Source organism: Oncorhynchus mykiss, chromosome 23 (genome assembly GCF_013265735.2).
Source record: "Oncorhynchus mykiss isolate Arlee chromosome 23, USDA_OmykA_1.1, whole genome shotgun sequence".
In the NCBI taxonomy this organism is placed as follows: Eukaryota; Metazoa; Chordata; class Actinopteri; order Salmoniformes; family Salmonidae; genus Oncorhynchus; species Oncorhynchus mykiss.
In genome coordinates, this window is record NC_048587.1 from 8,081,323 (window position 1) to 8,098,922 (window position 17,600).

The window sequence follows — 17,600 nt, forward strand, 5'->3', positions numbered from 1 at the left end:
TTAAAAAAAACATGTCTGAGAAAAACAAGTGGTGGAGCTCAGACAAAGGCCCTGCAATGAATGGAGAAAAACAAAATGCGCCTGTGTTGCAAAGAATCCTAGTATCTAATGCTGTGTTGCTATTCATGTTCCAGTTCATCTAATAAGCCTTTCCTACTCTGGCTGCTTTTACACAATACACAGGCGGATCATTTGTCCCAATTAGATATAAGATCTAAAGAAGAATAAAGATCTGATCAAAAGTCAAGCCCAATCAGTGGGGGGGTGGGGGGGACAGAATTTTGTTGCCTGTGTAAAATGCAACCACTGTGTGCAACCTACATATGGGGTTCTTGATTCAATGAGGTAAAGTGGAGTTTCATTCAGTGATATGTATCACACTACACCCTCTCATAAGACAATCTGAAAGGTTTGGTCAAAGCAACAATGAGTTTTGTAAAAAAAAAATATTTTATTGTCCGAGGTTCATAAAATGGAAAGTATCAAGACAGTACAGATATTTGAATATCAAATAAAATGATGCACAGATGAGTATGCAGGAGGACAATCCAGTCGAAACCGGAAATAAAGAATCAAGTAAACTGACCTGTGGTTCACAGAATGGACGCTACAGACGGAGAAGCCAGTACTGCTAAGTAATGTTGGTCTCTAACCAAACATGTCAATCTGGTCCCCTCACCATAGTGTACAATGAAATGCCATGAAAAAATTATTACCACAGTTTCTAAATGGCCACATACAAACATTACCACACAGCTAGCTGCCATTGTCTGGTTTCAATAGAAACAGGTAAACATTTTTAACAATAAATGGAAAACCAAACCACTCATCTTGTATAAAAATAGATAGTGGTTTGCAAAAGTGCCAGAAACTTCATTTTTCAGTGTTCGGGTTAACACCATTCTCTTAAGCACACTAAACTACTCACGTACCATTTACTGTGTGGCTCCCTGTTCCATTCTCTTAAGCACAATAGTTGTTCTTATTAACTTTCCACGTACCATTTACGGTGGCTCCCCTACACAGGAACGCCAATCGGCAAATAATGAACATAGCAAAGTAATCGGCGATTCATCTTAACAGTTAAGAAAATGTCCTAGAAAATCATACATTTGACTAGAATCCCAAACGTTGATCACTAGGGCTCTGATGAGCGTTGTAGGTAGGACACTTGGTACAAGGTTTATTAGAAAAATATCTAAAGAAAGTCTCTTTGGTTTCTTTCAGCATTCTTCAATGAGCAACTCTTCAGAGCTGTACAGTTTCTTCTTGATCACTCTGAAGCCCGTGCTCAGTCTAATTGCCTGTCTCTTTACGGGACTGGATGGAGACTTTGTGGAGAAAAGCCCTTGGATTTTGGGCCACAGTCCTCCAGAATCGAGCCTCAGCACCAGTGTGAGCTGGAAGGTAGGGACGAGATATGGGTCCACCGCGATCTGTTCCATACTCTGACACACCTCCCCCTGTTCCACACAGAGGTCTATGAGAGCCCCCCTCAGGCCACAGGGCTCGCTGGCCGCCAGGTGAAGGAGCTCTTGGCCTATGTGTTCTAGAAGCTTCTCAGGGATGAGTAGTTTCGAACATCTAAGGGCACCGTCTTTGGCTTCCCTTAAGCTACTGGCAATTAGGTGCACAAGTTCTTTCAGAAGGGTCTCCTCCATTGAGAGGAGATCCTCATATAGCACGTTGCTGAAGTCATCAGATGAGGAGATAGAGGGAAAGTCAAACCCTGAAAAGGCAGAGGGCAGTTTTAGTCATACAGAACATCAGATTGACAACAAAAAAATAGATCTAACTAGCAATAATAACCTGGTCTCAGATCTGTTTGTTTCTGTATTAAATAGCCAACTCCTATCCTCAATAACACAGCACAAACAGGTCCGGGCACCAGGCTAGGTCGAGTTATTAAATATTTACCGGAGTCTGAGAGATCAGTCCTGCTGCCATTGTCTGAGTCGGAGTCTAAACTGTGACGGCTGCTCTGGCCGTCTCCACTGAAGTCCGTTAACTTCTGCACCAGTTTCCCCCATGAAGACCTTTTGGCGGTGGCGTCCATTGGAGAAGGAGATGAGCTGAAGATATCTAAATCATGGACCATCATGGTTGTAGGAAGTGCATGCATCATTTCCAACTGGTCAAGTGTTCAACTTCTTGTAACTTTCCAAGTCTCAGGGATCATAGATCAGGTTCTGTGGAGAGAAATAAGGGCAAAAGATGAGACCACTGAATTTGAAATGAAGAGTAGCTCGCTAGGTACAGTAACGTTGACTAGCTAGAATTTACACATCAGACAATCTAACAATACAGCTAGTTATCTATTGTAATAAACGTTTACCGAGTGGAGGAAAGGCAGTTGACTAAGCTAGCTAACGTTAGTCCTTTCATTCCCTTGTTCAAAGTTGACGGTCGAGACAATAGGTTGAAACAATAGCCAGTGACAGTAATGATACTTACAAAGATATGTTGCTAACGTGGAAATGTTCTTTCTGTTGCTAATCCAGTTTATTTATTTTTGTTGCTGCGATTGAGGACAAAGACTTCCCAGTCAAGCCGACTATACATGTAACTCTACCGTCGCACAGCTGCTCAGCTCTGCAGATATTCTGCAACGACGAAACTGTTTAAATATGCAGACGGGAGAATAGCACGCCCAGTTCTCACTTTTCAGCCAATCAGAGGCAGGACAGCGCGCCCAGCTCTCACTCTTCAGCCAATCAGAAGCAGGGGCACGTCATCGGTGTTCTATCTTGCCTGGTAACATGCGGTTAATCACAGAGGGGGCAGAAGGAAGGACACAGACATGGTGAAGGGGGGGTGGGACCCTCAAAATGTATTTTCTGATCGGGAAAAACACCAGCTACAGTCTTTGTTGCACGTAGTACTAGCCCGGACATAGCCAGGACATCTTAAAACTCCGTGCACTTGTTCATTTCCAAAAGAATAGGTCGCAATACATTGACTAAGCAGAAAGTGTAACATTACGTCATGGGTTTGGAACCATGTATCTGATTTAAACTGAGCGTATTACATTGTACCAGCTGAGTAGGCATAGTCCACTGCTTACTACACTACACATAGTTCTAGATACAACATGCATTTTACCTGATACCCTAAAAATAACTTACAACAGCAGGGTCATCAATTTGGTGGTGCGTAGTTATGATTTTACTTGCAAGAATAACTGTCGAAAATGTTTTGTCATCATTTGGTGGTGCATAGCTATGATTTTACTTGCGAGAATAACTGTCGAAAATGTTGTTTTGTCATCCCATGTACCCCCCTCCCCCCCCCAAGCCCTCCAAACCACAGGCAATAGGCATAGAAACTGTCCACTGCAGATAAACAAGAGAACCGCAGACAATGGACACACTTCTGGTTATAATACAGCTCGACTTTATACGTTTTCATGTTGTCTTTACATTATGTCAATTCATCAGTTGGTTACAGTAACAGCTCTTTGTGTTATTCAGTCCAGGTATGTTACTATGTTATGCTCAGCTGCTGTTGTAGTACATACTGTATATTGTAACTTTGCATCTTCCACTCCCCACAGGATAGAATATTCTCTGTTACCATTTGTATAGCAAGGCAGAGAGCATTTACAGGTATATTGATCCTTTATCAACAAACAACATTATATTAGTCTCAGACGTATTGCTGAACTGTCTGTAATACCTTATCTGTTGATCATGTTGCTGATGTCACTATAAAAAGGATAACATGGTGACTATTGAGTGTGAGGAACTGTTGTTTTCAGGAAGTGGGTTGGAACATTATCTTCATGTCGTGAACATCATGTTCTTAATGCAGATAAACAAATTAGTTGGTTTTGTGTTTGGAGGATGCAGGGACATGTTTTGCATTGTTCTGTGTTTTTTTATTAATTGTCACATACACCGGATTAGGTGCAGTGAAATGTGTTGTTTTACAGGTTCAGTCATAGTAGTATGATAGGTGTTGTTTTACAGGGTCAGTCATAGTAGTATGATAGGTGTTGTTTTACAGGGTCAGTCATAGTAGTATGATAGGTGTTGTTTTACAGGGTCAGTCATAGTAGTATGATAGGTGTTGTTTTACAGGGTCAGTCATAGTAGTATGATAGGTGTTGTTTTACAGGGTCAGTCATAGTAGTATGATAGGTGTTGTTTTACAGGGTCAGTCATAGTAGTATGATAGGTGTTGTTTTACAGGGTCAGCCATAGTAGTATGATAGGTGTTGTTTTACAGGGTCAGTCATAGTAGTACGATAGGTGTTGTTTTACAGGGTCAGTCATTGTAGTATGATAGGTGTTGTTTTACAGGGTCAGTCATAGTAGTACGATAGGTGTTGTTTTACAGGGTCAGTCATAGTAGTATGATAGGTGTTGTTCTACAGGGTCAGCCATAGTAGTATGATAGGTGTTGTTTTACAGGGTCAGTCATAGTAGTATGATAGGTGTTGTTTTGCAGGGTCAGTCATAGTAGTATGATAGGTGTTGTTTTACAGGGTCAGTCATAGTAGTATGATAGGTGTTGTTTTACAGGGTCAGCCATAGTAGTATGATAGGTGTTGTTTTACAGGGTCATAGTAGTATGATAGGTGTTGTTTTACAGGGTCATAGTAGTATGATAGGTGTTGTTTTACAGGGTCAGTCATAGTAGTACGATAGGTGTTGTTTTACAGGGTCAGTCATAGTAGTATGATAGGTGTTGTTTTACAGGGTCAGTCATAGTAGTACGATAGGTGTTGTTTTACAGGGTCAGCCATAGTAGTATGATAGGTGTTGTTTTACAGGGTCAGTCATAGTAGTATGATAGGTGTTGTTTAACAGGGTCAGTCATAGTAGTATGATAGGTGTTGTTTTACAGGGTCAGTCATAGTAGTATGATAGGTGTTGTTTTACAGGGTCAGTCATAGTAGTATGATAGGTGTTGTTTTACAGGGTCAGTCATATTAGTATGATAGGTGTTGTTTTACAGGGTCAGCCATAGTAGTATGATAGGTGTTGTTTTACAGGGTCAGCCATAGTAGTATGATAGGTGTTGTTTTACAGGGTCAGTCATAGTAGTATGATAGGTGTTGTTTTACAGGGTCAGTCATAGTAGTATGATAGGTGTTGTTTTACAGGGTCAGTCATAGTAGTATGATAGGTGTTGTTTTACAGGGTCAGTCATAGTAGTATGATAGGTGTTGTTTTACAGGGTCAGCCATAGTAGTACAGCACCCCTGATGCAAATTAGGGTTAAGTGCCTTGCTCAAGGGCACATCGACATATTTTGCACCTTGTCTGCTCGGGTATTTGAACCAGCAACCTCTCGGTTACTGTACCAACGCTCTAACCGCTAGGCTACATGCCATGTTGCATAGTATTATTACACCGTTATTATGTCAGGGAAGTCACGCTGAGACTAGGGCCTCTTTTTCAGATGAGCTCTGCATAAATACATCAAACATACACTGCTCAAAAAAATAAAGGGAACACTAAAATAACACATCCTAGATCTGAATGAATGAAATATTCTTATTAAATACTTTTTTATTTACATAGTTGAATGTGCTGACAACAAAATCACAAAAATTATCAATGGAAATCAAATGTATCAACCCATGGAGGTCTGGATTTGGAGTCACACTCAAAATGAAAGTGGAAAACCACACTACAGGCTGATCCAACTTTGATGTAATGTCCTTAAAACAAGTCAAAATGAGGCTCAGTAGTGTGTGTGGCCTCCATGTGCCTGTATGACCTCCCTACAACGCCTGGCAGCAGGCAGCAGCCTCCTCCAAGTGTCCTGATGTACTGGCCTGTCTCCTGGTAGCGCCTCCATGCTCTGGACACTACGCTGACAGACACAGCAAACCTTCTTGCCACAGCTCGCATTGATGTGCCATCCTGGATGAGCTGCACTACCTGAGCCAGTTTTGTGGGTTGTAGAGTCCGTCTCATGCTACCGCTAGAGTGAAAGCACCGCCAGCATTCAAAAGTGACCAAAACATCAGCCAGGAAGCATAGGAACTGAGAAGTGGTCTGTGGTCACCACCTGCAGAACCACTCCTTTATTGGGGGTGTCTTGCTAATTGCCTATAATTTCCACCTGTTGTCTATTCCATTTGCACAACAGCATGTGAAATTTATTGTCAATCAGTGTTGCTTCCTAAATGGACAGTTTGATTTCACAGAAGTGTGATTGACTTGGAGTTACATTGTGTTGTTTAAGTGTTCCCTTTATTTTTTTGAGCAGTGTATATACACACAACATACATTTTTCTTAATATATTTTGTATATTGTATCACATTTATCAACATAGAGGAGAACTGACCAATGGGGGACCAGAACTTCTCATTTCAGGTCTCTGATCATGACTCTGAACTGACCAATGGGGCACCAGAACTACTCATTTCAGAGAGCTCTGAGTTGTTCCACATAAAGGGCACAGAAAAAAAACAAAAGCACAACGTTGAGTTCTAGACCCATCCCCAGTAATAAACCTAATGGCACAACGTTTAGTTCTAGAACCATCCCCAGTAATAAACCTAATGGCACAACGTTGAGTTCTAGAACCATAACCATTAATAAACCTAATGGCACAACGTTGAGTTCTAGAACCATCCCCAGTAATAAACCTAATGGCACAACGTTTAGTTCTAGAACCATCCCCAGTAATAAACCTAATGGCACAACGTTGAGTTCTAGAACCATCCCCAGTAATAAACCTAATGGCACAACGTTGAGTTCTAGAACCATCCCCAGTAATAAACCTAATGGCACAACGTTGAGTTCTAGAACCATCCCCAGTAATAAACCTAATGGCACAACGTTTAGCTCTAGAACCATCCCCAGTAATAAACCTAATGGCACAACGTTGAGTTCTAGAACCATAACCATTAATAAACCTAATGGCACAACGTTGAGTTCTAGAACCATCCCCAGTAATAAACCTAATGGCACAACGTTTAGTTCTAGAACCATAACCATTAATAAACCTAATGGCACAACGTTGAGTTCTAGAACCATAACCATTAATAAACCTAATGGCACAACGTTTAGTTCTAGAACCATAACCATTAATAAACCTAATGGCACAACGTTGAGTTCTAGAACCATCCTCAGTAATAAACCTAATGGCACAACGTTGAGTTCTAGAACCATCCTCAGTAATAAACCTAATGGCACAACGTTTAGTTCTAGAACCATCCCCAGTAATAAACCTAATGGCACAACGTTTAGTTCTAGAACCATCCTCAGTAATAAACCTAATGGCACAACGTTGAGTTCTAGAACCATCCCCAGTAATAAACCTAATGGCACAACGTTGAGTTCTAGAACCATCCCCAGTAATAAACCTAATGGCACAACGTTGAGTTCTAGAACCATCCCCAGTAATAAACCTAATGGCACAACGTTTAGTTCTAGACCCATCCCCAGTAATAAACCTAATGGCACAACGTTGAGTTCTAGAACCATCCCCATTAATAAACCTAATGGCACAACGTTGAGTTCTAGAACCATCCCCATTAATAAACCTAATGGCACAACGTTGAGTTCTAGAACCATCCCCAGTAATAAACCTAATCTCACAACGTTGAGTTCTAGAACCATCCCCAGTAATAAACCTAATGGCACAACGTTGAGTTCTAGAACCATCCCCAGTAATAAACCTAATGGCACAACGTTGAGTTCTAGAACCATCCCCAGTAATAAACCTAATGGCACAACGTTGAGTTCTAGAACCATCCCCAGTAATAAACCTAATGGCACAACGTTGAGTTCTAGAACCATCCCCAGTAATAAACCTAATGGCACAACGTTGAGTTCTAGAACCATCCCCAGTAATAAACCTAATGGCACAACGTTGAGTTCTAGAACCATCCCCAGTAATAAACCTAATGGCACAACGTTGAGTTCTAGAACCATCCCCAGTAATAAACCTAATGGCACAACGTTGAGTTCTAGAACCATCCCCAGTAATAAACCTAATGGCACAACGTTGAGTTCTAGAACCATAACCAGTAATAAACCTAAGGGCACAACGTTGAGTTCTAGAACCATAACCATTAATAAACCTAAGGGCACAACGTTGAGTTCTAGAACCATCCCCAGTAATAAACCTAAGGGCCCAATGGAAAACAGCATCTACTGGTTTAAGTATGGTTGCTGCTGCAGGCATTTAGAGAATATCCCCAGAATCTTAAAACAGACATAAGTGGCCTGGACAATATCCATCCTGATATCAAAAGTCAGACATGCTTTGTTTTGCTTTGTTTCTGTAAAAGAAACCAAACTTGAACTTTCATCTTCTTTTTTAAATTACATTTTGTCATCAAGCCAGATACCAAGATATTTGTAGGAAGGAACTCACTCAATTTGTGCAGCATTAAAACTAGTCATTACAAATTCATTTAAATCTGGATTATAGGACCTAGAACAAAAGCATGCGTTTGGTTGTGTTTGTAATTACCACCAACTGTAGATCCAACAGTGACCTCTGCAGTGCTAGCAAATCAGATTTTAAATGTGAAAAGACTTGGCCAACTGATGCAGTTGTAACGAACTTCTTCGTCTGATGAGGAGTAGGAAGGATCGGACCAAAATGCAGCGTTGTAAGTGTCCATGATTATTTATTACATCAGAACACGAAAAAATTACAAAATAACAACGTGAAGGAAAGAAATGAAAATCGAAACAGTTCTGTATGGTGAAAACAACTACCCACAAATCATAGTGGGGAAAACAGGCAACCTAAGTATGGTTCTCAATCAGAGACAACGATAGACAGCTGCCTCTGATTGGGAACCTTACCAGGCCAAACACATAGAAAAGCAAACCTAGAAAAACAACATAGAATACCCACCCCAACTCACGCCCTGCCCAACCTAAAATAGAGACATCAAAAGGAACTAAGGTCAGGACGTGACAGCAGTAATGGAATACAACACTATCGTCTGCACACAAAATGAATATTACAGTTGTTTACATTGTAATTAGCATTACTAATGTTTTTTTATTTCTATATAGATTGTAAACGTTAGCAGGCCGAGATATGTAACTCAAGGATCTCGGATTTGACCTCATCTACCTTGATGGCCTGAGTTCTGTCATTGAGATAATTACGAAATCATCAGCAAGCATCAGTACCCAAGCCTATCAGGACAGCTTATTCAACAGAATGACATGGTCTATATTACCCTATCAGGACAGAATAACATGGTCTATATTACCCTATCAGGACAGAATAACATGGTCTATATTACCCTATCAGGACAGAATAACATGGTCTATATTACCCTATCAGGACAGAATAACATGGTCTATATTACCCTATCAGGACAGCTTATTCAACAGAATAACATGGTCTATATTACCCTATCAGGACAGAATAACATGGTCTATATTACCCTATCAGGACAGAATAACATGGTCTATATTACCCTATCAGGACAGCTTATTCAACAGAATAACATGGTCTATATTACCCTATCAGGACAGCTTATTCAACAGAATGACATGGTCTATATTACCCTATCAGGACAGAATAACATGGTCTATATTACCCTATCAGGACAGCTTATTCAACAGAATGACATGGTCTATATTACCCTATCAGGACAGAATAACATGGTCTATATTACCCTATCAGGACAGAATAACATGTTCTATATTACCCTATCAGGACAGCTTATTCAACAGAATAACATGGTCTATATTACCCTATCAGGACAGAATAACATGGTCTATATTACCCTATCAGGACAGAATAACATGGTCTATATTACCCTATCAGGACAGAATAACATGGTCTATATTACCCTATCAGGACAGAATAACATGTTCTATATTACCCTATCAGGACAGAATAACATGGTCTATATTACCCTATCAGGACAGCTTATTCAACAGAATAACATGGTCTATATTACCCTATCAGGACAGAATAACATGGTCTATATTACCCTATCAGGACAGAATAACATGGTCTATATTACCCTATCAGGACAGCTTATTCAACAGAATAACATGGTCTATATTACCCTATCAGGACAGAATAACATGGTCTATATTACCCTATCAGGACAGAATAACATGGTCTATATTACCCTATCAGGACAGCTTATTCAACAGAATGACATGGTCTATATTACCCTATCAGGACAGAATAACATGGTCTATATTACCCTATCAGGACAGCTTATTCAACAGAATAACATGGTCTATATTACCCTATCAGGACAGAATAACATGGTCTATATTACCCTATCAGGACAGCTTATTCAACAGAATAACATGGTCTATATTACCCTATCAGGACAGAATAACATGGTCTATATTACCCTATCAGGACAGAATAACATGGTCTATATTACCCTATCAGGACAGCTTATTCAACAGAATGACATGGTCTATATTACCCTATCAGGACAGAATAACATGGCCTATATTACCCTATCAGGACAGAATAACATGGTCTATATTACCCTATCAGGACAGAATAACATGGTCTATATTACCCTATCAGGACAGAATAACATGGTCTATATTACCCTATCAGGACAGCTTATTCAACAGAATAACATGGTCTATATTACCCTATCAGGACAGAATAACATGGTCTATATTACCCTATCAGGACAGAATAACATGGTCTATATTACCCTATCAGGACAGAATAACATGGTCTATATTACCCTATCAGGACAGCTTATTCAACAGAATAACATGGTCTATATTACCCTATCAGGACAGAATAACATGGTCTATATTACCCTATCAGGACAGCTTATTCAACAGAATAACATGGTCTATATTACCCTATCAGGACAGAATAACATGGTCTATATTACCCTATCAGGACAGCTTATTCAACAGAATAACATGGTCTATATTACCCTATCAGGACAGAATAACATGGTCTATATTACCCTATCAGGACAGAATAACATGGTCTATATTACCCTATCAGGACAGCTTATTCAACAGAATAACATGGTCTATATTACCCTATCAGGACAGAATAACATGGTCTATATTACCCTATCAGGACAGAATAACATGGTCTATATTACCCTATCAGGACAGAATAACATGGCCTATATTACCCTATCAGGACAGCTTATTCAACAGAATAACATGGTCTATATTACCCTATCAGGACAGAATAACATGGTCTATATTACCCTATCAGGACAGAATAACATGGTCTATATTACCCTATCAGGACAGAATAACATGGCCTATATTACCCTATCAGGACAGAATGACATGGTCTATATTACCCTATCAGGACAGAATGACATGGTCTATATTACCCTATCAGGACAGAATAACATGGTCTATATTACCCTATCAGGACAGAATAACATGGTCTATATTACCCTATCAGGACAGAATAACATGGTCTATATTACCCTATCAGGACAGCTTATTCAACAGAATAACATGGTCTATATTACCCTATCAGGACAGAATAACATGGTCTATATTACCCTATCAGGACAGAATAACATGGTCTATATTACCCTATCAGGACAGAATAACATGGTCTATATTACCCTATCAGGACAGAATAACATGGTCTATATTACCCTATCAGGACAGAATAACATGGCCTATATTACCCTATCAGGACAGAATGACATGGTCTATATTACCCTATCAGGACAGAATGACATGGTCTATATTACCCTATCAGGACAGAATAACATGGTCTATATTACCCTATCAGGACAGAATAACATGGTCTATATTACCCTATCAGGACAGAATAACATGGTCTATATTACCCTATCAGGACAGAATAACATGGTCTATATTACCCTATCAGGACAGAATAACATGGTCTATATTACCCTATCAGGACAGCTTATTCAACAGAATAACATGGTCTATATTACCCTATCAGGACAGAATAACATGGTCTATATTACCCTATCAGGACAGAATAACATGGTCTATATTACCCTATCAGGACAGAATAACATGGTCTATATTACCCTATCAGGACAGAATAACATGGTCTATATTACCCTATCAGGACAGAATAACATGGTCTATATTACCCTATCAGGACAGAATAACATGGTCTATATTACCCTATCAGGACAGAATAACATGGCCTATATTACCCTATCAGGACAGAATGACATGGTCTATATTACCCTATCAGGACAGAATGACATGGTCTATATTACCCTATCAGGACAGAATAACATGGTCTATATTACCCTATCAGGACAGAATAACATGGTCTATATTACCCTATCAGGACAGAATAACATGGTCTATATTACCCTATCAGGACAGAATAACATGGTCTATATTACCCTATCAGGACAGAATAACATGGTCTATATTACCCTATCAGGACAGCTTATTCAACAGAATAACATGGTCTATATTACCCTATCAGGACAGAATAACATGGTCTATATTACCCTATCAGGACAGAATAACATGGTCTATATTACCCTATCAGGACAGAATAACATGGTCTATATTACCCTATCAGGACAGAATAACATGGTCTATATTACCCTATCAGGACAGAATAACATGGTCTATATTACCCTATCAGGACAGCTTATTCAACAGAATAACATGGTCTGTATTACCCTATCAGGACAGAATAACATGGTCTATATTACCCTATCAGGACAGCTTATTCAACAGAATAACATGGTCTATATTACCCTATCAGGACAGAATAACATGGTCTATATTACCCTATCAGGACAGCTTATTCAACAGAATAACATGGTCTATATTACCCTATCAGGACAGAATAACATGGTCTATATTACCCTATCAGGACAGAATAACATGGTCTATATTACCCTATCAGGACAGCTTATTCAACAGAATAACATGGTCTATATTACCCTATCAGGACAGAATAACATGGTCTATATTACCCTATCAGGACAGAATAACATGGTCTATATTACCCTATCAGGACAGAATAACATGGCCTATATTACCCTATCAGGACAGCTTATTCAACAGAATAACATGGTCTATATTACCCTATCAGGACAGAATAACATGGTCTATATTACCCTATCAGGACAGAATAACATGGTCTATATTACCCTATCAGGACAGAATAACATGGCCTATATTACCCTATCAGGACAGAATGACATGGTCTATATTACCCTATCAGGACAGAATGACATGGTCTATATTACCCTATCAGGACAGAATAACATGGTCTATATTACCCTATCAGGACAGAATAACATGGTCTATATTACCCTATCAGGACAGAATAACATGGTCTATATTACCCTATCAGGACAGCTTATTCAACAGAATAACATGGTCTATATTACCCTATCAGGACAGAATAACATGGTCTATATTACCCTATCAGGACAGAATAACATGGTCTATATTACCCTATCAGGACAGAATAACATGGTCTATATTACCCTATCAGGACAGAATAACATGGTCTATATTACCCTATCAGGACAGAATAACATGGCCTATATTACCCTATCAGGACAGAATGACATGGTCTATATTACCCTATCAGGACAGAATGACATGGTCTATATTACCCTATCAGGACAGAATAACATGGTCTATATTACCCTATCAGGACAGAATAACATGGTCTATATTACCCTATCAGGACAGAATAACATGGTCTATATTACCCTATCAGGACAGAATAACATGGTCTATATTACCCTATCAGGACAGAATAACATGGTCTATATTACCCTATCAGGACAGCTTATTCAACAGAATAACATGGTCTATATTACCCTATCAGGACAGAATAACATGGTCTATATTACCCTATCAGGACAGAATAACATGGTCTATATTACCCTATCAGGACAGAATAACATGGTCTATATTACCCTATCAGGACAGAATAACATGGTCTATATTACCCTATCAGGACAGAATAACATGGTCTATATTACCCTATCAGGACAGAATAACATGGTCTATATTACCCTATCAGGACAGCTTATTCAACAGAATAACATGTTCTATATTACCCTATCAGGACAGAATAACATGGTCTATATTACCCTATCAGGACAGCTTATTCAACAGAATGACATGGTCTATATTACCCTATCAGGACAGAATAACATGGTCTATATTACCCTATCAGGACAGAATAACATGGTCTATATTACCCTATCAGGACAGAATAACATGGTCTATATTACCCTATCAGGACAGAATAACATGGTCTATATTACCCTATCAGGACAGAATAACATGGTATATATTACCCTATCAGGACAGGAATAACATGGTCTATATTACCCTATCAGGACAGAATAACATGGTCTATATTACCCTATCAGGACAGAATAACATGGTATATATTACCCTATCAGGACAGAATAACATGGTCTATATTACCCTATCAGGACAGAATAACATGGTATATATTACCCTATCAGGACAGAATAACATGGTCTATATTACCCTATCAGGACAGAATAACATGTTCTATATTACCCTATCAGGACAGAATAACATGTTCTATATTACCCTATCAGGACAGCTTATTCAACAGAATAACATGTTCTATATTACCCTATCAGGACAGCTTATTCAACAGAATAACATGGTCTATATTACCCTATCAGGACAGAATAACATGGTCTATATTACCCTATCAGGACAGAATAACATGGTCTATATTACCCTATCAGGACAGAATAACATGGTCTATATTACCCTATCAGGACAGCTTATTCAACAGAATAACATGGTCTATATTACCCTATCAGGACAGAATAACATGGTCTATATTACCCTATCAGGACAGAATAACATGGTCTATATTACCCTATCAGGACAGCTTATTCAACAGAATAACATGGTCTATATTACCCTATCAGGACAGAATAACATGGTCTATATTACCCTATCAGGACAGAATAACATGGTCTATATTACCCTATCAGGACAGCTTATTCAACAGAATAACATGGTCTATATTACCCTATCAGGACAGAATAACATGGTCTATATTACCCTATCAGGACAGAATAACATGGTCTATATTACCCTATCAGGACAGCTTATTCAACAGAATGACATGGTCTATATTACCCTATCAGGACAGAATAACATGGTCTATATTACCCTATCAGGACAGAATAACATGGTCTATATTACCCTATCAGGACAGAATAACATGGTCTATATTACCCTATCAGGACAGAATAACATGGTCTATATTACCCTATCAGGACAGCTTATTCAACAGAATAACATGGTCTATATTACCCTATCAGGACAGAATAACATGGTCTATATTACCCTATCAGGACAGAATAACATGGTCTATATTACCCTATCAGGACAGAATAACATGGTCTATATTACCCTATCAGGACAGAATAACATGGTTTACTGTATAAAAAGCTTTTGACAAGTCCACAGACATGGCAGTACTATTCCTTCTATCATCTAAGACAACTGCAACCAGCATGGTAGCCATAGTGGTGCTATCTAAACCCCAGTATGCCTTAGTCATATGTTTAAAGTACTTCTGACATCCTCCACATGTACACTAAACATGCTACTTGAAAAAGAAAATATGAGTAATCATAAAATATCGGACTCACAAAAAGACCTACTGATTAGGAACTAACTTAAGTTGTGTTGCATCGGCTCAGTAAAGTCACTTTTTACTGTCCCAAAATTGGCAGAATAAAGTGATCGGCTGGTAAACTAGTGTGTTCTGTATCAGGCCTTGCTGCTAGTAGGAGAACACATTCTCAACCAGGCTTTTGTGGTCTGCCAGAGGAAGAAAAGAACAGTTTTTGGATGGCAGCCAGGTATCACATATGCAGTGAAACAACACATGACGAGAGATGGACGGACTGTACTAGTCAAGGAGATTGAACTGCTAGACAAGGCACAATGCACACAATGTGAACTGCAGCAAGACAAACAATGTGCTGTCATAAAATGACTTTTACCTTCAACAACCTTTGTCTCTATCTGATCAAGGAAAATAGATAGGTTACCGAAATCAGTAGAGGCAAGTTGATTGTTTGAAATAACTTTTATTATGTGTACTTTGTAAAAATACAAATCTACCAACGGACACAACAAGAGACACAAAGTGTAGAGAAACAGGAGCTTGGTTAAAAACAAGTTTTAACTGGACTAACTTTAGGACCCAGAAGTGTTCCTCTCGGTTAGTCACACCCTTTTATTGAAAAAAAAAAAGTTTGTAAACTAGTACAGTACATTCTGTACAGTCAACCAACCACTGAGCTTCCCCACTGCTCATTCAACTGAAAAACATTCATTCACTGGTGTGATCACCAAGTACAGCACATTTCCTGACTTCTGATTCAATAAGACCCACCAAACACCAGGGTGAAAGAGACTGGATCTCTGCCAGGGCCACGCTCAGTAGACAAACACTGTGGAGGAACACCGCAGATAGAAATGCCATAAGAATAGAGCTGACATTTTAAAATGCTCTATTCTACTGGACATTACAGACAACATATAAGTTCCACAATACAGTTCTATCCCAATATCCTGTAACATTGCACCCTGCTGATCAGACTCCTGGTAAACAACAGTCTGTACCTGGACTGTACTGATCAGACTCCTGGTAAACAACAGTCTGTACATGGACTGTACTGATCAGACTTCTGGTAAACAACAGTCTGTCCCTGGACTGTACTGATCAGACTCCTGGTAAACAACAGTCTGTACATGGACTGTACTGATCAGACTCCTGGTAAACAGTCTGTCCTTGGTAGTGTAGACAGAACAACTACAGCCCTGGTAGTGTAGACAGAACAACTACAGCCCTGGTAGTGTAGACAGAACACCTACAGCCCTGGTAGTGTAGACAGAACACCTACAGCTTGGTAGTGTAGACAGAACATCTACAGCCCTGGTAGTGTAGACAGAACACCTACAGTCCTGGTAGTGTAGACAGAACATCTACAGCCCTGGTAGTGTAGACAGAACACCTACAGTCAATCAATCAATCAATCAAATTTATTTTATATAGCCCTTCGTACATCAGCTGATATCTCAAAGTGCTGTACAGAAACCCAGCCTAAAACCCCAAACAGCAAGCAATGCAGGTGAAGAAGCACGGTGGCTAGGAAAAACTCCCTCCCTGGTAGTGTAGACAGAACACCTACAGCCCTGGTAGTGTAGACAGAACACCTACAGCCCTGGTAGTGTAGACAGAACACCTACAGCCCTGGTAGTGTAGACAGAACACCTACAGCCCTGGTAGTGTAGACAGAAGACCTACAGCCCTGGTAGTGTAGACAGAACACCTACAGCCCTGGTAGTGTAGACAGAAGACCTACAGCCCTGGTAGTGTAGACAGAAGACCTACAGCCCTGGTAGTGTAGACAGAACACCTACAGCCCTGGTAGTGTAGACAGAACACCTACAGCCCTGGTAGTGTAGACAGAACACCTACAGCCCTGGTAGTGTAGACAGAAGACCTACAGCCCTGGTAGTGTAGACAGAAGACCTACAGCCCTGGTAGTGTAGACAGAACACCTACAGCCCTGGTAGTGTAGACAGAAGACCTACAGCCCAGGTAGTGTAGACAGAACACCTACAGCCCTGGTAGTGTAGACAGAACACCTACA

The 17,600-nt window shown here is 39.6% G+C and overlaps 1 protein-coding gene across 3 annotated transcripts; it reads right to left on the bottom strand.

Annotated features, from left to right (window-relative positions):
• Nucleotides 1-431: 431 nt before the first annotated feature.
• On the bottom strand, nucleotides 432-8,590 carry LOC110531799 (DNA-damage-inducible transcript 4). Of its 3 annotated transcripts, none has more exons than XM_036960186.1 (3): nucleotides 8,441-8,590; nucleotides 1,918-2,189; nucleotides 432-1,729 (listed from the first exon to the last, which is right to left on the bottom strand). In XM_036960186.1, exons 2-3 carry the CDS (start codon nucleotides 2,123-2,125, stop codon nucleotides 1,224-1,226), a joined length of 714 nt encoding a protein of 237 aa, XP_036816081.1. In that variant the 5' UTR covers nucleotides 2,126-2,189; nucleotides 8,441-8,590; the 3' UTR covers nucleotides 432-1,223. The 3 variants fall into 3 exon arrangements, with proteins under 3 accessions (XP_036816081.1, XP_021470906.2, XP_036816080.1); XM_021615231.2 differs by lacking the exon at nucleotides 8,441-8,590 and adding an exon at nucleotides 2,455-2,621; XM_036960185.1 differs by lacking the exon at nucleotides 8,441-8,590 and adding an exon at nucleotides 2,336-2,606.
• Between the last annotated feature and the right edge of the window lie 9,010 nt (nucleotides 8,591-17,600).

Bases quoted from the DNA above. Each gene is read 5' to 3' on its own strand.
- LOC110531799 (XM_036960186.1), bottom strand. From the start codon at position 2,125: ATGATGCATGCACTTCCTACAACCATGATGGTCCATGATTTAGATATC. The intron at 1,730-1,917 runs GTAAATATTTAA...CTGCCTTTTCAG, and splicing joins GACTGATCTCTCAGACTCCG to GGTTTGACTTTCCCTCTATC.